The sequence below is a fragment of the Thrips palmi genome, unplaced genomic scaffold (genome assembly GCF_012932325.1).
Source record: "Thrips palmi isolate BJ-2018 unplaced genomic scaffold, TpBJ-2018v1 HiC_scaffold_18, whole genome shotgun sequence".
NCBI lineage: Eukaryota > Metazoa > Arthropoda > Insecta > Thysanoptera > Thripidae > Thrips > Thrips palmi.
This window is the reverse complement of record NW_023144627.1, coordinates 5,192,149-5,212,060: the sequence shown is the minus strand read 5'-3', so window position 1 is coordinate 5,212,060 and position 19,912 is coordinate 5,192,149. Positions and strand designations below refer to the sequence as shown.

At 47.1% G+C, this 19,912-nt stretch overlaps 1 protein-coding gene across 1 annotated transcript; it reads left to right on the top strand.

Moving 5' to 3' along the window:
• Positions 1–1,419: 1,419 nt before the first annotated feature.
• LOC117644642 (mucin-17-like) lies at positions 1,420–19,695 on the top strand. The gene is made up of 13 exons (XM_034384253.1): positions 1,420–1,518; positions 1,686–1,911; positions 4,326–4,477; positions 4,556–4,776; positions 4,854–5,086; positions 5,167–5,286; positions 5,363–5,548; positions 5,642–6,968; positions 7,233–8,120; positions 8,430–8,665; positions 8,923–15,538; positions 15,619–15,837; positions 15,920–19,695. Exons 2-13 carry the CDS (start codon positions 1,843–1,845, stop codon positions 17,110–17,112), a joined length of 11,460 nt encoding a protein of 3,819 aa, XP_034240144.1. The 5' UTR covers positions 1,420–1,518; positions 1,686–1,842; the 3' UTR covers positions 17,113–19,695.
• The last annotated feature ends 217 nt before the right edge of the window (positions 19,696–19,912 follow it).

The window sequence follows — 19,912 nt, the reverse complement described above, 5'->3', positions numbered from 1 at the left end:
GCCCACTGAGCGCCTGTGAGGCAGGCACACCCGCCGCACAGCCGTGCTGGCCATGTGGCCTACTCGGCACGGCAACCATTACCATTAAGGGCTAGACCGCCGTCTACCGCCGTCCCGCCCCTGCTCAGGTCGCTCTCAGGGGTGTCGAGCCGACCTTGGCAGAACAAAATGTCAAAGAGAAATCGTTCAAGAGTTGCATTTATTTCTCGCGACTGTACACTTTTCACAGTGCACAATGGCGTTTCAAGTTCCAACTTGATGTCGTTTCGTCGCCCAATCCCTTTCCTCTGTGTGTGCTTGAAAGAAGAATGCGCTCGTTCTTCTGCTGAAAGTGCATCTACTTTTGTGCGGAAATGTGAGGGTGGAGATTTGCCCGCCCCTTGTCGAGAGATTTCCCTCGCCCTTGCCTCTTCCTGCAGACTGACTCCGAGAGTCGTCTTCGTCGCTCTGTCTCTCTCGCACCTGTGCGGGACGCCCCATGAGTGCGAGAGAGACGGAGCGACGAAGACGACTCTCGGAATGAGTCTGCTGGACCAATCAGGGCGCGTTCCTTACTCTTCCTCCCCGCGCTGGACCAACTGCACCGTCAAGGCGCAACCACCCCCTGTACAATTATCATGGAAATTTTCCAATGGAGGGCGAAGTTAAATTGGGGTGTTTTCTCCATTTGCCACTCTGAAGCGACGCGGATCGGCTGCGGTTTTCATCCCGGTCGCCGTCATTCGTATTTCGCGCTGTTTAAGAGGCGTCTGCTAGCCGTAAGGCCGAAAAGGCGGAAATGTAGTTTTCCAGGAAGTCGTTCGCCCAGATCGGCTGGCCGAGTCGGATCGACACTGCACAAACGCAGTCTTGGTTTGCCAGTGGAGGCTCCCCGTGCATCGCGCTTGTCGTGCATCGGGCTCTCTGCAAAACCGAGTAAAAGTCGATAAAAGACTCTTTTGTCGGCCGCACCGTCTGTCACTGTCGTCTGCGCACAACCTTCACTTGTTCGGGGTGGGCGGTGGCGAAAGTTTTCGCTCTAACCCTGCAAAACGGCGATCCGGTTCTGTTCTCCGGTTTTACACTGGCGCGATGACAAAAAGCGCCAACTCAGTTCATAAAATTTGGGCATTCCGACCAATTCTCAGTTCTTTGATGTATCATCGCTTTGGCCAAGTGGAAAGACGCCATCTCAAAGGGGAAACAAACAAACAAAAACATCCAAGACAATATTTTGATAAAACTTCTCACGCGCGATTACGACGATGCCAACTTCAAAACTATAGGTGCTAAAGTCAGTCCGAAGGCCTTCAAAATTACTTTCCGCCGTAAAAGGAAAGTTGGACCGCGGGACGCCTTGTAAAACGGCTCCCGTGTCGAAAATAGCTACAAACACAACCAGTACGGGTAGGGAAAGTTGGCACCACGATGTTGGCAGCAGTTGCATCAGATTAGTTCGTCATCTCATAGTTAGGAAAGATGGCGTCGGAAGATCCACAACGTTGTTACTCAATAAATAGTCTTCAGAAACAATTTTCTGTAAGGGTAAACAAAGTACTATTTCAGTAATTTATTAAGTTCTTCATTTAGAATGGATTCAAGTCGAGTCTGCGCGGGATTGGTGTGACTGTGACTGTTCTGATCGACACCGCCATGTTTTGGTAGTTTTACTCGATATTAAGTTTGAATACAGAATTTGTGTTCAGGAATGAATGTGCCGGGTTGCACCGAGTATTTTAAAGTGTGACTCGCACCCGTGACTCGCTGGCGAGGTGATATATTGGAGGGATCTGCAGCAGACAGCCTCCAAACCTCACTTCGACCAGCAGCCCCTTCAGCCTCTGAGGCCTAGCTGGGCTAAGTATGGTCTTTCACATTTATGACTTTCTGTACGACATCATTGAGGATCTAACGGGCGATGAACAAACAATGGTATGTCGATCTCTTGTGAAAATTCGGAATGCAAGTACATACAATATGTTGAGGCTATTAGCTATGTTGACGCCAATGTTTGTTTTTAATTTTCCTCAACGTTATCTGGCACCTTTAGAGTTTTTTAAATTATATCCACAGCTGATTTATTTTATTAATTTCGTCCGCTAGTTTTTTGCTTCTTCGATTTCGTTCTGCCCTTTTCAGTTTGAAGTCTTGCTTCACATACGTTTGAAACTAGGTAGTGTTTGTTTACTTTTCTCGATTTGCTCGTCTGTATTGAAACTTTGTGTTGGTAGATTAACATGCTGAATCACGAAGCATGTTGAGGCTACATACAGTGCAATGCTGCTTTCATTTATCATCCCTTATTTTGGTGAAAGAATATCATTTGTATGAGGCAAACATAACCTGCGAGGGTTTTGGGATGTTCAGCGGGTCTAATTTTACATGAAATATTAAGCAATTCATAGTGCGCAGTCAACTGTGTGTACAACCCGAATTACAGCAGCCCAAATAACTGTTCAACAAGCCAATCTCTCTGTATATTGTTAATTTCTACACGCTCTCATAACCCTTTTCTTGTAGTTTTAAGAGTGCATTAGAATTGTAGGTCGTAACGGCTTAAAATGTTTGGTTTTACAAATGCTGCATCACATTTGGGTGCAGAAGTGGTAGCTACAGTATTTGTCTTTTCATCAGATATCCTCATGTGTTAATCCTCATAGTACACTTATTTGTTCTTTAGTGGTGTGCAAGTACCTTTCTTGATCAAGTGTCCTCACAGAGAAGTGTCGGTTACATTTTTTCCAATCCTACTAACACCAAAGCTGCTTCGATTTAGAATACCTCCAGCCAGACTGATAAATTTCAGAATAAAGCAGAGGCAGAGGACTTTGCTAGTCCATCTCTCTTGTGAACTAGCTTTACTTCTTCTTTCTTTCATTCTCCTTCTGCAATGCAGCTTTGAGAAACTCATTTTCCATTATTCTTCCAGTGGTAGTGCTGTGGACCCTCTAAATCCAAGTCATGGCGATGAATTTCCTGCCTAATGCCAAGGTAACGTTCCCGCAAATGTTTATGTTGCAAGGAGTTCCCACTAATTTACTTGTTTCATATCGTTGGTGTCACAGGCTTGAAGTTAAGTGGGTGTGGGTGTACAGGCAGTCTTGCAAAAATTACATGACTCCCTGTTGATAATTCAAGTTGTGTTTCCTTTCTCTCTCTCACATTTCCCTTCCTGCATTTCTGTGCTTGGTTTAGTAGTCAACCCTTTAGCGTTCTTATGACACCTGTGCAATATTATGCATCTTTGTGTACATTTGAACCAATTTTTCCCTTTCTTCGTACTGCCTTTACTCTTATCTTCAACGTCTGTCTTAATTCCCTCATGTGCCAAAGTGTGATGAGATATTTGCCTTATGTTCACCTGACCTAACCTATACTTTCCTTGCCAAATTTCCTCGCTGAAATGAATGCAACAAGATCAGTGACATGCATTCATTCAGGGTACTATACTGGCATGAAGTAAGTTCATTGTCTTACATCTGGAGGTTGTTGTCTTGAATTTTTGTGAAAAATTTACATGTTTGTTGGATATCCTGACAAATCTTTTTTTGTGCTACCTGTAACTTGTAACTTGCATGGTTTTATTGCAGTGAATGTGCTGTTTTTTTGCAAGGCTTTTGTGAGTTTGACTCGGTAGATTTAGTTTGTGTTGTCTTTTTTGTGTGGTGTTGCTTTTTGGTAGCCTTGACTGTTGGTGGTTTATCATGAGCATAACATAATTATCTTTAAATCAGTTTTTATTGCAGTTGTTTGTTTTAGCAATTAGTTTATAACAGCATTGCAGCTCCTACCATTGTCATTACAACATTTTCATCCCACTGTGTGTCACAGATCAGTTTTCTTGAATTGAGGGGGCTTACACTTGGCTGTAAATTGCGTAAAAGCCAAATCTTTGCAAAGCTTCATTTTACAAAAAGTATTTTTGCAGTTTAAGGCTTAAAACTTCTTTTTTCCAGTTAACCCTACTCAATGTAAACCAATGGCAATGTTTATTTTATCCCCCTTGCCAATCCAAAGCGAAAAGTTTTTATTCCAGAGGTGTTCAGTCTATTTCAATTGTGCACTGTAAACCAGGTTCTCATTCTTCAAATGCTACATATGAATGTGTTGACCTGCTGTTCTCTATTACTTCATTTTCAACTCTCACTTCCCTTTAAGTATCTCAGCCTCATACTTCTGGGAGCAGAATTAATTTTCTGTAAATGCTATTTATACTACTATGGAACATCTTCATGTTCTTCATTTGGGTCCAGTTACTTAAATTCTGTATTCACCTACAGCAATAAATGCCATTTGTCCTATCCTCGAGTTTCAGTTTCTAATTATTTGTTATTATTTTGTTGCAGCATCTGGAACAGACGCTTTTTGACGCCAATGTAAAATATACAGATAAGATACAAAAATTAACACAAGCATGGACGTTCCTCAAACACAATTGGGGTCGGGTGAGCCAGGTGACCTCACGGGAGCAGGAAGACTATGCCAAGTCACTGATGGGGTAAAGTTTCTTTTCTTTTACTATCTGTCTAATATAACTACTTAAATAACTGACTGATTCCCACTCTTTTTCTTTCAGGAATTCTGTACAGATGTTACTTCGAGCAGAATGGAAAACTGTAGCTGCAGCATTAAAAGGCCACCTGAAAAGGCAGATTGTGGCATTTGCCCAGAATTTAAAATCCAAGGACGAACATCTTGCCTCACGGTGCCATTTAATTTCCCTCCTGTTGGATGATCCATGGGGCGATCAGGTGCTTAAAGACATTCTTCAAGACAAACCTTTTGACGACACTGCAGGTAATTATACCTTATTTTTGAAAGACTTAAAGTGGTACAGAAACATTTTATGAAAACTGTCTTTTGTGTTTTTGCAGCTCTTAATTTACTGAAGGCAGACCGTCACATTTTAAGAACAAGGTTGAACATTCTCTGTGAAGATAAAAACTGCTTTGAACTGGCACAAAAGTTAGCAGCTGTTGTTTGGTTGTTCTACAAGCGGGACAGAAATCTCTTGTCCTTCTTCAGTGATGAGGACCTTCATTATATATTAGACTTGCATTTAATCTTGCTGGTGAGGCAGGGCAAACAAAATAATATCATTACTCAGGTAAGTTTATTCGGCTTTATTGAAAATTGTACTCCAATGGATTTCAGCTCAACAACTTATTCATGATATATCTGTTCCAGATGAAAGAGTTGCCCATGCAGCAAGGTGCACAGTTTATCAAAAGGCTGAAGCAGCACCATTATCCAGACAGAAACAAGTTGTGGAAGAAAAGCCGTAGGGCTCTTGAAATTGTGGTGCAGGTGAAGTATATTTTTCTGTTTTGATTTTTTGAAGTGTTGTGCCAGAGTTTTATCTGAAACTTGTATTTAATTTCAGCTGTTAGCAACAAGAGCAATAAGGGAGCCTCTTGAAGATGTGCGCGGCACTCTGAACTACTTAATGGCCGAGTGGGTGGAGATGTTTTGCCTAGATCCAGAGTTTGAAGTCATGATCGGCAAATTAGCAGCCCTGTCGATGTCAGTTGATCATTTATTTGCTTTAACTGAAGCCCTAGAACAAAGAGTGAGTCGACATGTACTAACTTATGGTTTATTGTAATTATTATGTTGTTTTTTTCAGTAAATATTTTTATTTTGTAATTATTTTTTTTTACAGTGCCGTGGAAAACATCGCTCAAAATGCATTGAGTTTTTCATCAAGCGTTTCACATCAGAGGTTAATCAAATCAATGATCTGCGGAATCTAGGAAATGAAGCTCAGTTGCGTGCCGCCGAGGAACACTTGTCTGCTGGCTTCTTACAATTAGCTGATCTTCTGTCGGATAATCTGGAATCATGCAGAGAATCTGTTCTTACTGCTTTCTCACTTAACCCCTCTGCTGAATGTCTTGGAAGACTGGAAAAGTTAGCAGTATCTAGTAAAATGCTAAAGAAAGAACTTCTAGATACGGGTCAGTCGGTTGAACAGTATGTTCCCATGGAAATTAAAGTAGAGGATGCTGATACTGCTTCCACACCAAGTAAAGTGGAGGATGGTATTGATACTGCTCCGATTGATCAGTCTCTACAAGATGATTTAAATGTTGTTCTAAAAACTCCTCGTAATCGGTCGTTAAATTGGCAACTGCCATGGTCAGATCTCAAGAAGAGGTGTGAAGAACACATTCAAGAAATGACAAGAGGGGAGCGACCCTCAATGAAGGAACTTAAGTACCTGGAACTAGACTACAGTCAGTTTAAGCACATGCGAGCTGAAGATGATAATCATGATGGCATAGAGAAAGGCTATGAAATTGACAGTAGTACAGCGGATGAAGACTGTGATGAAAATGGTGGTCAGAACCACAGATCTCTGGAAGCAGGTTCCGATGCATCATATACAATAAAGAAAAAATCAAAACCATCAGAGCCGACAGATCCAAGAATAAAGAAGAGCAAAGCACCAAGGACGCAAAAGCCTTATCATCATCTATCGCCTGAAGAGTGTAGAAGTAAACATAACATTAATGAACTGCTTCTTAAGAAGAAAAGCCAAAGAAAACCCAAGGGTAAAACACCGAAGAGTGACGCCAAAAGGTCTAGGAAATCATCTTTCACCCAGTTTCAAGTTACTAGTCCTAAGGATTTGGGCTGTGTCGGTTCACCTCCTGGTGGCAACTACCCACATTTCCAAGATTACCTCGCCAAGAAGAGCCCCAGGGACGAAGGGTCGCTGCAGTCCCTGCGGAACTTCCGGCACCCCAAGAAGGGCATGGGCGGCCACGACCAACCGCTCCACATGCTGGGCAAGCTGGGCAAGCTGGGCCCGGAGTACCACCAGTACTACCCCCTCACGTCCTACGACCACCTGCGGCCTGCGCAGCAGCATACCACGGTGCAGGTTGTCCACGTGCCTGGGGCCGCGCCGCCCAGGACGCCCAACAGCACCATCACCAGGCCGGAGGACGCGGAGCGCGCCGCGGCCTCCACGGACCAGGTCAACGGCAAGCCGCCGCAGACGCAGGCGATGCAGTCCCAGGCCGGCGGCAGCAGCGGCAGCGGCGCGCAGTTGGGCCAGCCCGGCCAGCCCGCCGCGTACTACAACCAGGGCCCCGGCAGGGTGACCCTGCCACTGTCGGCGCCCGGCTTGGCGCCGCTCACCAACTCGCGCCTCCCGGTGCGCCCCGGGCCGCCCGGCCCGCCCGGCCTCACCCAGGCCCCGCGGCCGACGCAGTCCCAGTCGCGGACCTGGCAGCCCGGCCCCGCAGCCACCACCGCGCTGCCGCAGTTCTCCACCGCCTTCGGCTCGAACCGCATGGACGCGGGCCCGGCCGGCGGCAGCGGCGGCAGCGCCCTGAAGCAAGCCCTCCTCGCGCCGTCCCAGGGCGGCGACAAGCACGCCAAACTGAACCCCACGCCAGCGGCATCGGCCGCTCAGGCGGCAGCGGGGTTTGGGTCCCACACCCAGCCGGCGGGGTTTGGGGCCCTTGCTCATCCGCCGGGGTTTGGGACGCCAACGCAGTCTACGCAGGCCTCCCCTCTTCAGAGCACGCCTCTGCCTCCGCTTCAGGCGGTGCAGGCGCGCCCGACTCCTCTATCGCCTACCTCGCTGCAGCCGCAGCCGGAGCCGCCGACGCAGCTTCAAGATCAGCCGGCGGGCCTCCAGGGCCTCCAGCAGCAGCCTCCGCAGCTCCAGACTTTCGCGGTGGCTGGGGCGCCTCCGCCAGCGACCCTGTCGGCTGGTACACTCACAACGGCAGCAGCTACAACTCCTACAACGGCGCAGGTTATAGTAACCACCAGCAGTGGCGGCCTTATGAATCCTACTCCACCTGGCCTGCTCCTGGTGGCCAGTACTACGGCCACGCCTACGCTCACGCCCAGCCAGTCTACCAGCAGCACTACCAGCAGCACCAGTACGTCGACGGGGCTGCCGGGGCTGGCTTTGGGCCGCAGCGTTGTCACGGTGAGCAGCACCAAGGCTCCTGCTGCGGCTGTGCTGGTTGCTGGGCTGACAGCGCAGCAAGCGCAGCACAGGCCGCCCGGTGCGTGTGGCCCGGTGCCCACACTAGTGCAGAGAACGTTTAGCGCGCCGCCGCTGGACAAGGCGGTCCGCGGCTCCGCCGTGCAGATCGTGCAGGCCGTGGCGCAGGGTGGTGCGCACGGCGCGCAGGCCGTCAAGCTGGCCGTGGTGCCGGCACTGGTGCAGACCGGGCAACACGTCGGCCTGCCTGCCGTCAACACGCCCCCCGGCGTCTCCGCCGTGGCTGTGGCCAAGCGCGGCGTCGGCGCCCGCACCAGGGTGAGCAACCCCATCCTCGGCAAGTACCTGAAGCAGCAGAGCGACGCGGCGGCCGCCAGCGCGATGGCCGCCAACGCCATGGCCAACAACGCCACCCCCACGACGCCCCCAGGCGCGGCGGCTGCCGCTGCCGCTGCCACCGCGGCGGCCAGGGCGGAGGCAGCCAACGCCCCCACCAACGTGTCCCGGCCGCTGTACGCGTCCGCCAACGTGACGACGCACACGCCGCCCTCCGCCAACGACACCCTCAAGGAGCAGCTGCTGGAGTTCGAGTCGGTGCTGCACCACGTGCACACCACGCGGCAGCTCAAGGAACGCCAGTCGCTGGACGGCGACAACGACCCCAAGCCGCCGCAGCAGCCTCAGCCGCCCCAGCAGCCGCCCACTCCGACTTCGGCCGTGCCGCCTGCCGCGGCCGCCACGCCCGCCGCCGCGCCCTCGCCAGCCACGACGCCCAGCCCGGCGCCGACGCAGGCGCCCCCTTGGCCGCCGTCGCGGTGGTCACCACCAGCACCGTGACCTCCACCACCAGCGTGCCCACCGTGCCGGCCCTGACGGCGGTGCGGCCCGTGCACACGGACGCCAGCGTGCAGGCCGGGCCGGCGGGGCCCGGGCCGCAGCCGCCGCGCGCGCAGACCGCGCAGGCCACCACGCAGACGGTGGTGCACACGGTCCGCGCCGTGCCCGTGTCCATGGCGGTGCCCGTGTCCGGCGGCGTCCCCGTGTCCGTGGCGCTGCCCATCAACGTGCACAAGGGCGGCATCCCCATCGCCGTCTCGGTGGCCACCGTGTCCGCCAACTCCACCTTGCCGACCGTGACGCTGAGCGCGCTGAGCGCCCCCAAGAAGAAGCCCAAGGTGGGTAAGACCCTGACGGTGGTGGCCGCGACGGGGTCGACCGTGGTGACCACGCCGCTGACGGTGGTGACGTCGCCCGCCCCCAACCCGCCGACCCTGACGGTGACGACGCACACGCAGACGACGGCCGACCCGCGCCACTTCAAGCCCAACATCATCAGCACCCTGGCCACGGCCAAGCACATCGGGCAGAAGCCGGGCGAGGACGACCTGACGACGGCGAGGATCATGAACATCCTCAAGGCGTACGACGAGCAGCTGCGGTGCTCCCCCGAGATGAACAACAAGCCGGCGCCGCGGCGGCGCAACCAGGTGCAGCCCGGCGCCGCGTCCAGCCCCACCAGCAAGCGCAAGCACAAGAACAAGAAGGGCAGCGTCTCGGAGCTGAGCCCCGGCACGGACGACACGCACACCATGGGCAGCGAGGACTCGAGCATCGCGTCGCACTTCGCCGACGGCGTCATGGACGTGATGGAGGCCACCCCCACCAGCCCGCTGTCCACCTGCGACGACCGGTCGCTCGCCAGCACCGCCGCCACCTCCGGGGACGCGACGCCCGCGCCGGCCTCGACCGCGGTCACGTCCTTCGCCGGCGTCACCAAGGCCACCACCACCACCACCACGGAGTCCGCCGATCTGGCTGCGGAGGCCGGGCCGAAGACCGGCAGTCCTGTGAAAGGGCAAGCGCCCGCCCTGGTGAAGGTGCAGACGCCTCCCAAAGTACAAGTGGTGACCAAGGTGCCCCAGCTCACCCCCACGTCCATGCCCCAGCCGCAGCCACAGCCCAAGACTCCAGCCCCTGTGGCAGTGTCCACTTTGCTTCCAGTTGCACTGTCCATTCCGACCACAACGAAGGCTACTTCACCACCCAAAATTGTGACTACGACTGCAGGGAAAGTTCAGGTGCTTACCAAAGTGTCGCCACCTCAGACTCCTCCGTCACTTCTCAAGACGACACCCTTGCCCAAAGTTCGCTCAATGGTGAAGACGCAACCTCTGCCAAAAGTCCAACAACTTGCTCCGCTTGTCATGTTGTCAACCACCAAGCCTGGTGAAACATTGTTGGCATCTCCGCAGGGAGTGGTGGTTCAAACTTCAAAGGAGAACCAAATTTTCACTGTGTCCAGCAGAGTCATCCAGTCTGTTGAGACAGTCAAGCCCTCTGAAAATTCTGCTGTGGATACTGCACCTCCTCTGCAAGTAACGGATCAAATTTTGCAGTTGGCTCCAGCATCGAATCAAGTTTCTCAATTAGAGCGAGCTTTACAATCCAAGCATGTAACGCAGACGCCTCTCCTGGCAAGGGCTCTGAAAACACCGACAACGCACTTGCCCACCACTTTTACTGGTATATTGAGCACGACTACAAGATTAAGTATTGCTCAGCCCACATCTACTGTCCAACTGAGAACCCTCTCAAAGGTGTCTGAAAGTGAAGTCTCACCTGTGGATAGAGCGAAATTGCAGAGTTCTGACATGCCTGCAGCTGTTTCTCAACTCAGCCAAACTGTTCAAATAGTAAATGTCAAAGCTGAAGAATTATCACCGAAATCATCCCAGCCTGTGAAACTGAGTCAGTCCCCGCAATCTTCTGATTTGCATCAAGGGCAGGTAATGCCACTTCAACCAGAAACTTCACTCTTCAATCCCATGACAGAAGCTGTGCCTTCCTCAACTTCGACAACGACTTCTACAACGATGATGACTCAACAGGTTCCAACTACACCAGTAGTCATGCTACCTGCCACATCTGTTGAACTGCAGTTGCCACATAAGGCTGCTTCTTCTGTTGTCGAGCCTTCTCAGTGCAATAGTGATTTAATGAGCCAATCACATCAACAGTCTAACGGAAGCCTTTTGATCCTGACCTCTCCGCAACCAGAAAATGTTTCTCCATCTTTACACCCTACAACAGATGTGCTTCCTGGTACTCACCTTGTTCAGCTGGCATCTCAACAACAGCCCTCTGATACTGGAAAACAGGAGCCACTTCTTTCATTAGAAAAAACACAGCAAGTTGCAGAAGAAGTTTTACAAGTACCGCAGTCATCTGCTCAGCTTTCAGTTTCCCCAGTTCAGCTGGCTCCTCCTCCACAGATGCAGCAAACAACTCAAATCGTCAAGTCATTGATGCAAGAGCAATTGACATCACAGGCTGTACAACAAATCCAGCTTGGTCCTCAAGATGTAGCAGCTTCAGCAGGGCAAGGTCTAGAAGACCAAATAACTTCTCATATTTTACAGCAAGAAACGCAGGCGGACCTACTGCAGCCCACTTTGCAGATGGAGTCAGCATCTGAAGGACTTCAAGCGATGTCTCAAACCCAATTGGCGTCTCCCATACCTCAAACAATGCAGCAGATTCTGGAACCACTGCCTCAAGCTCAGCTCAACTCCCAGATTGTTCATTCACTGACTCAAGAGCAGATTCTTCAGCCTGGATCCCAAATGCAACAAAACGCCCAGATACTTCAAATTTCATCTCAGGCACCTCCGACTTCTACAATTGTCCAGACTGTCTCGCAAGTTTCACCTATATCACAAATTGTGATACCAACCTCACAGATTCTGCAAACCACTTCTCAGGCTCAGTTGGTTGATACTGCTCAGATGTCACAAATTATGTCCTCGGCACCACAATTGGTACAGTCTCTTCCGCAGCTTGTGCACAGCTCTAAGTCAACGCAACCTTCTCAGCAGAGATTTGGAATCCAACCAGTCCAACTATCGACCACTCCCACTGGGCAAATAAGAAGAATAGTCACCGGGGATTGCACTCCACAGCTTGTCCAGATTGCCCAGCCTCAGCTTATTCAAAGCCAGCAGCTGCAGCCGGCTCCACAGTTGTTGATGCCACCTTCATCGCAAGCGGTAACGGTGTCTTTAGCTGGACAGTATACACCGCAGAAACCAATGGATACTGATGAAGCCAAAGTTAGCTCTCCTACAAAGCAGAGTATAGTCCCACTCTACATGGTTCCTTCATCTTCTGCTTCACAGTTACCTGTTATGATCTCTTCTGCAACAGGAATGGTCCATGTCAATCTGGTCAACTCTCAAGCTGGGCCTGTTGTTGTTAGGCAGGTCTCTAAACAAGATGGCAAGATGACGAGGGACTCATCTCATGACATTATTTCTGTGATCAGTTGTGATTCTAGTCAACCATTGTTACTGTCATCCATCCAACAACTTTTTAGTGGTAATGCCCCTGTTGTTTCAACGAGTCATATGGGTGCTGCCATGACCTCTCAAACTACTGCGGCTGTTGTGGCCTCCCCAGCGCCAATGTTCAGTGTGGCTAATGTGGATTCATCTGTAGTGACTGATACTTCTGTTCTGACTCTGAACTCTGCACCTGTGTCGAGTGAGATCCCTGTCAATGTGAGCAGTCTGATTTCAAGCTCAGTCAGTCCCAGTCAGTTGTTTCCCACCCCCAATCAGACAACAGCATCTGCACCAATCTTAGAGGCCCCAGCACCTGCTCCTGCGTCCACTCAAGCTTCGCCAAGAGCAGTCACTCCGTCATCAGCTAGCAGCATTCCGCCACTGACCAATACGTCCCCAACTAGTGCTCCAAACAGGCCAACGACACTGCTGGCTCTGCAACAGCAAATGCAAATGCAGCAGCGAAGCAAGCAACTTCAAGAGCAAGAGGAAAAGCAACAGAAATTACATCTGAGGCGTTATACCCAGCAACATCAGCAGCCTCAGCAGCTTGTTTCCCAGGCTGATGTGACTCCTCTGCCACCTGCAGCCCAAGAAATACCACAAATAGCCCAACTTGAATCTCCAACACAACCACTGCCTGGTATTCAGCCAACAACTCAAGTTGCAGTTCTTCTTACTCAGCGAGAGGCCAGTAAGTCGCCACCAAAGCAGCCAACTCGAATCAATGTGTCTCCGCAGAAAGCAGAAGGTTCTGATAAAGTTGCTGTCATCATTCCGAGAACTAAGAGCCGCCCAACGTTGCTTTCAAGTCCGCCACAGTACAAGACCACAGAGCCTAAGCACTTGCGCCATCTTCTTGACTCTCCACCTGCTCCTCTACCACCACTGTATCAGACAGCGCTCAGAAGACCAAGCAACCTTACTACACCTTCCTTGCCAGCTGTAACTGACCAGGTAAAAGTTGCATCTTCACCTGTAAAACAAGAGGATCAACCAAAAGTTGAAAATAACCAGGTGAAACAAGAAGACGTCAAACCTGATGTTACTGCTGAATCTGTCGGAAGTGCTGTTCAGAATGCTGAGTCAAGTGAACTTGCTGTGAAGCCATCTGGAGAAGGTACTGCACCCACTCTGTCCCCATTAAAGCAATCTGGTGTTGCTGCAGTTCCACAAGAAAAGCTATCTGCTTCATCTGAGGAGTTACCCATGCCACAGCCTACAGAAGAGGTTCTGCCAACTTCTCTTCCAGAGACACCACCCCCAGATTGTAATTCAGATAAACTGTCTTCTTTGTCCCCTGAGAAATTACCTGGCAGTTTAACACCTGAAAAGTTGCAATTACCCATTGCGTCGCCAATAAGAAGACTATCTTTTGAATCATCCAGTGATAAATTGCAATTAACTCCAGAAAAGCAAATGCCGATGCCCCTGTCTTCGTTATCTGTGGAGAAGGGATCTCCTTTGTCTTCTCCTGAAAAACTTTCTACGTCATCAGTGTCAGAATTGTCTTCACCTACGCTTGTACCTCTGAGAGTACTGCCTGCAACTTCTCCCGAGAAGCAGTTACTGCAAACACCCAAGTCATCAAAATCTTGTCCCCAGTCTTCCTTCAAAAATTCTTCTTTAAAAGGAAAGAAATCTCCTAAAATTTATGCAGTTTCTAAAACAATTGCCAAGCAGACTACACCTTTGAAAATTCCTCAGAAGCTTGCATCGAGTAAGTCTCAGCAACTAACATCAAACATGAAATCAATGGTACTGACTCATAGTGGTTTAGAATCTTTAACGTCCATCAGTGATGCAGTAGTGCTGGGACAGTCTGAAAACCAGAGTGAAAGTGAAACGCTGTTTATCAGAGCTAATGTCCCTCAACCATCCCCTACTAAAGTAACGGATGGCGGCCCAACTCTTGATGCGGGATCCACCACCCCAGGAAGTGTGAAAGTAATCGCTGCCAAAAGTGGCGATGCCAACTATCAAAGACTAATTGAACTGCCAGAAGGAACTCGAAGGCCTCAATCCCAGCTTCCTAAATTGAACCTTCTCGCCAAGTTGACTGCAACCCAGGCTTTGCCACAAGCTTTGCCACAGGCTTTGCCACAGGCTTTGCCACAGGCTTTGCCACAGGCTTTGCCACAGGCTGTGCCACAGGCTGTGCCACAGGCTTTGCCACAGGCTGTGCCACAGGCTTTGCCACAGGCTTTGCCACAGGCTTTGCCTCAGGCTTTGCCACAGGCTTTGCCACAGGCAGTGCCACAAGCACCCATCGCGGAGGCGCCACCACTAGCACCTATGTCTGCAGCCAAACCAATTGAACCATCCACTCAGAAGTCATTTCAGCTTATCGATGATACAAGTGCAAACTCTAAAGGCTTGCTCTCTGAACTGCCTGCTCATCTGCTGCGTTTGGATACAAAGCCTCTAAGTTCTCCTGAAGTCCGAGTGTATCCACCGTCTCAAGGAAGTCTGGATTCTGACAAAGTTGGTACCAAATCGAAGTTGCCCGCAGTGAGTCCAGTGTCAGCCCCTCCATTGCTGTTGACATCCACGAGCAGCCCGACCAAGTCCACTCCGGCAGTGCAGGTGTCTTACTCTGCACTCAAGTCATCTGCCTTGAAGATTCAAACTCCGACCCAGGCTTGTGTTCCATCATTAACCACTGCCCCGCTTCAAGTGCCTAAGCCTCCTTCAGCAAAGGCCCAAGCTGTCACGCATGAACGTCAGACATTACTAATTCCTGACACTTTTTCAAAATTGCAAACTGCACCTCCTGCTCAAACAGTTCAGAATACTAGTCCCATCTCAAGTACTTCAAAGGGTCCCCAAGAAGATGTGTCGGTTAATGTGACTCCCCGACCCAAGCGCCAGCGCAATAGGAAACGAAGTTTTCCTCGTCCTCAAGAGAAAGAGAGCAGCAGCCAGAGCAGCAATGTTGAGCCGGACTCAAAACTTCAGCAACCATCTCCAAAAAAGGTAGATTCTGAGACCACCCCCACAAAACGATCCCCAAAGAAGAAGGACAACACTGGAAATCCAACTGTTTCTCCAGAAATTGTGTCTCAACATTTGAGCGACACAATCATGAGAGTGTCGCTAGGGGAGGATGAAGAGGAGGCCAATGCAAATGAAGAAGTAAATCCTCCACTGGTCAAAGATGAATTTGAAGACCAGGAGAAAATTCCAGTGGAGGTTGCAGTCGCTGCCCTCTGTGGAGAGGACATTGAAAGTGCCAAAGACTTTATTGAGGGTAAGTTTCATTTCTGTTACTGTGTTTGTAATTACCTTACACTGCTACTTTTTTAATTAATTAATTTTTGTCGGTTTTAGGTAACTTACAAGGGGATGTGGATGCCAGGAGTGCCATCACCCTCCTACCGGCAGACCCATCAGAGAGCACTGAAGAGTTGAACTTTTTTAGGAACGTTGTTGATAACATTCCTGATGCAAATGCTACACCTGGTTTAGAAAATGACGGCACTGTTGACTCAGTCCCTCTTAAAGACAACAAAAATAATCCTGTCATATCATCCATTACTACTTGTACAGGTAAATGTTAAAGCTTGTGGGTTTTTCAATATTCCAAGCAATATTTGGTTGAATTTTGATGATGCTGATTTTCTTTTTAAAGTTGCAGATGCCACAGACATAGACCATTCATTAAAGAAGGAATCTAATCTAGTCTCAGAAAGCAAAGAAGAAGAAACTGTTCCCTCAAGAATTGCTCTCAAACGGAAGGCAATTGGATCTCATTCTGGTTCATTTTCAGAGCACTCTAGGTCTCTTTCAGGAAGTGATGATCTGAGTATGGATAAAACCAGCACAAGTGACATCTTCCCTGAAACGGACATCCTCTTTGAAACAACTTTGTCTCCATCATTTTTGGGAGAAATTGCACAACTGTCTCCAACTAATAGTCAAGATGCAGTTTGTGCTAGTCCTGAACCACATGAAAAAAGGAAGAGAGGACTTACCATGAAGACTTTGCCAAAACAAGAGCCAGACGAAAGTAAAGGAGGAACCAAAGCTTTGTCTTCAATCGGTAGCCTAGGTCAATTCAATGGAGGAAATTCAAGATCTGAAATGAGTATCGGGGACTCCTTCAAACATACAGTAATAAAGCAAGAATGCTCCTACCTGGATTCACCCATGCTTGATAATCCAGTGGCACACATGTTAGACGATCAAGAAACTATGTCTAAAACCAACCAAACCTTGACATCTTTAGCTGGCTCAAGTACAGTGTCAGGTTTCTTTTCGTTGAAGTCTGGGTCTTCTGGAGATGAAGCTAGCTGGGAAAAAGAAACGCTCTTTCCTAACCAGGCATCAGACAATGAAGAGGAGCCATTTTGGAGCCAAGCCCTTACATCTGGCGTTGACATAGACCTAAGCCAAGAGGGAGACACCAATAGCTCATCTACGCCAAGTGAAACTCTCTCAAAGAGTGTCAAGTCATCTGGGCGAGGTAGCTCTCAACGTTCATCAATATCTCAAACTAGAAAAGCTGGTGTTAAGCGGAAAGATGACAGTGCAAGTAGTCCTAGTCAAAAACAAGTGGGAGAGAAAAGAAAACGTGTGAGCTCTCTTACATCTAACGAAGAAGACGAAGGTAATTCTAAATATGGTCAAGTTTTGAGGTCCTCTGTAACAAAGCCTACCCGAAGAGATGTTGTCCGTAGTGCACCTTCAAAGGAAGACACAATACAGCGTCGCGTCTCTACTCGCACTCACAAGCCAGTTACCAAGTTTGATGACTTAACTAAGAAGACAAAGCCTTCACAAAATAAGCAGCCTCCTAAAACAGTCACTAATAAGAAAAAGTAATATTTCATTTTTTGGAAATTGCCCTTTTATTGTTGCTAGAAATCTATCAAATTGTATTTGAAAATGTAAGTAAAATTGTACTGAATATTGTAATTTTTTTTTTAACTTCAAATGTTACTCTATTTATAATTGTTTGAGAAGTTTCCTGGAAAGTACTTATAGCCATAAATTCTTGAGCACTGAATTGCTGAAGTCCAATGTGAGCATTTCCCTCAGTGTTAGATGTAATTGTGATGTAGTCAATGATGTACTCTTTGTAAGTAAGTTACATTCTAGCTTAGGTGCTGTACAGAATTTTTCATTTCGCTGCCAAATGTAGGTCATTTTAAATCAAGTTTCTATTGTTATTGAGAATTATGTGGGAAATTTAAGGTTGTGCTAATAATTGATTTTGTTACATTATTGTAAAGGAATTTATGAGTGTTACTTGATAGGGCATGTTTGCCTATGCTTCATTTCCTGGAACTTCATGATGGAGTGAGTTCAGAGGCATTGTCATAGTCATAAATGTGTCACCGTTTAGCCAAGTAATTAATACTTATAACTTCTAATGTGTTCCCAACATGATAAAATAACCTCTTTTGTTTTAAATCGTGAGGCTTGATTTAAACATTAGCCCAATGAATGTACCAGTATTAAACATCTTGGACAAATTTCCTTTGTACTCAGGTATGTGATTTTATTACCATTCTTCACAAATTTTGTTATGCTATGTTTAGAATTGGAAATTCATTGGAAATCTTTACAGATTAGTTAATTTCAATACCACATATCAATGTAAATTGTATTTGTCATATTACTAATGTTCAAAATATCATCTGTTAGAATCTGCTCTGGTCTGATGGCCTGACTAGCTTTGTGTGTAGATTAGAGCTTTGTATCAACTTTGGTCTCATTTTAAAAGCTGACTCATATAGCTACAAAAATTTAAATCAAGTAGAATGGATACAATTAAGTCTTTTTGCCTTCTAGCGCCATTATAAAATCATGCTCATTATGTGTTTTCCTTCTATAGATGTTAGTCTATTGTGGATGTGAATGGGATGTACAGGTAGCCTCCATTGATGACTTTACTCTCAGGAGGTCAAGTTCTTATATTATAATTGTAAGTTTGTATGCGTTAATAATTTAGTTCAACTTAAAGTGAGGCAAGGTCAGAGGAACTTGAATGAGTGAACAATGACCAACCTTGCCAAGTTGTCTTTTCTTGATCTCTCCGCATTGCTGTTCCATCTAATAGTTAATTCTTTATTTCCTTTTTTAATTAAAAAAATAATGGTGCTATTATCTGAATAAAGGTACAAATTTATTGACTGCAACTTTTCAACTTATCTTTGTTTTTTCTTTTTGAGGTTTTGCGACTGCAGTGGTATTACAGATTTGCACATTGCTTCAAAAACGTAGGTTCCACAATATACGTAGTGGTGTGTAATGATATTGATTCATTCGTTATGTAGTTGTTTTATTATTATTTTTTTATTTTGACCGTCCTTGCCAATAGTTCAGCTAGTGTATAAACTTAATTTTTCCCACTTTCCTATACCTCAAGGAATGTGTAAACTTGAACTGTACAGGGCGTCATATATCTTGACCTAGAATACTTTTTAGACTCTCCCATTTTAACCATGTTTTGAAGCTCAAAATTCAACTTGTAGCTCATGCACATGCTCTTTGGCTTTTACTTTTAATTTTGTTTGGAGGAAGATAGAATTGCAGTCTAGTGTCAGTAACTTTTGAAACCCAGCCTATTTTGAAGTGTATTTGCATTCAGATTTACTTAATCGTTTCAGATATTTCAGTCATTTGTTATTGTATTTGGAGTTTTCCACATATGTGTTCATCATTAAGTTGTAGTCCTTACCCAAGTACAGTATTTTAACGACTGTTCCATAAATTGTTCCAATTTCAGTGTTAGAATTGTTGTATACATTGCCTTCTTGTTTTCTGTACTCTTCATTGAAATAGTATGAGTATGAATGCTTGTCTAATGGCCATTTAGTCATCATTACTAGTTTTAGGTTGGTCATTTGGATTGTTTTTCCTCTTGGATTTGACACAATATAGAGTTGCAGGACTGCACACATGTATTGAAAGGAATAAAAATGATTTTTGCAATGTCTCAGAAAACTTTTTTGTTTCAGTGCATTACTTAGTTGGTATTGTAATATAGATGATATCTGGTCACATCCTTTGTTTTAGTTCAATGTTGAGTTGCCATGCTGGTGCCCCTCTTGTTAATACTGTACACATTACCTGTATTTTTGTACATAATTAATCTTAATTGTATATTGTAAATTAAAATAAACAAAAAATGCTGTGAAAAATATTTTAAATCTGTAAATGACCTAAGTAAATATAGTGTTAAAGTATGGCATAAAATAAATTTTCATGATGGTATTAAAATTATGTGTCATGTGTGTTAGTTGTCATGTGCTTTTAGCATGATTGAAAGCGGTTTTCAATTAAATGCTCTGTAGAATGGTTGCGCTCAGACATTGATCCTCTTTATTATGTCTTATTTTGTCTGAGGGCAGCTGATCCTATAGGTCATTGCTTGAAATAAAACAATTCATTTATATTGAACTTGTCTGCGATATTTATTTCCCTCCCTCCTCTTTTCATACAACTCGAAGGCTACAGATAATGACTGCCACATTGGGCACTGAATCCATTCACGCACGCAATGTTGTCTATTCTTGGTTCCTCGGCTCCTTGAAATTGCCTACATTCAGGGGACAACATACAGCGCTGCGGCACGGACATAATGCGAACTACTGATATGGCGGGAGATTTTGAACTT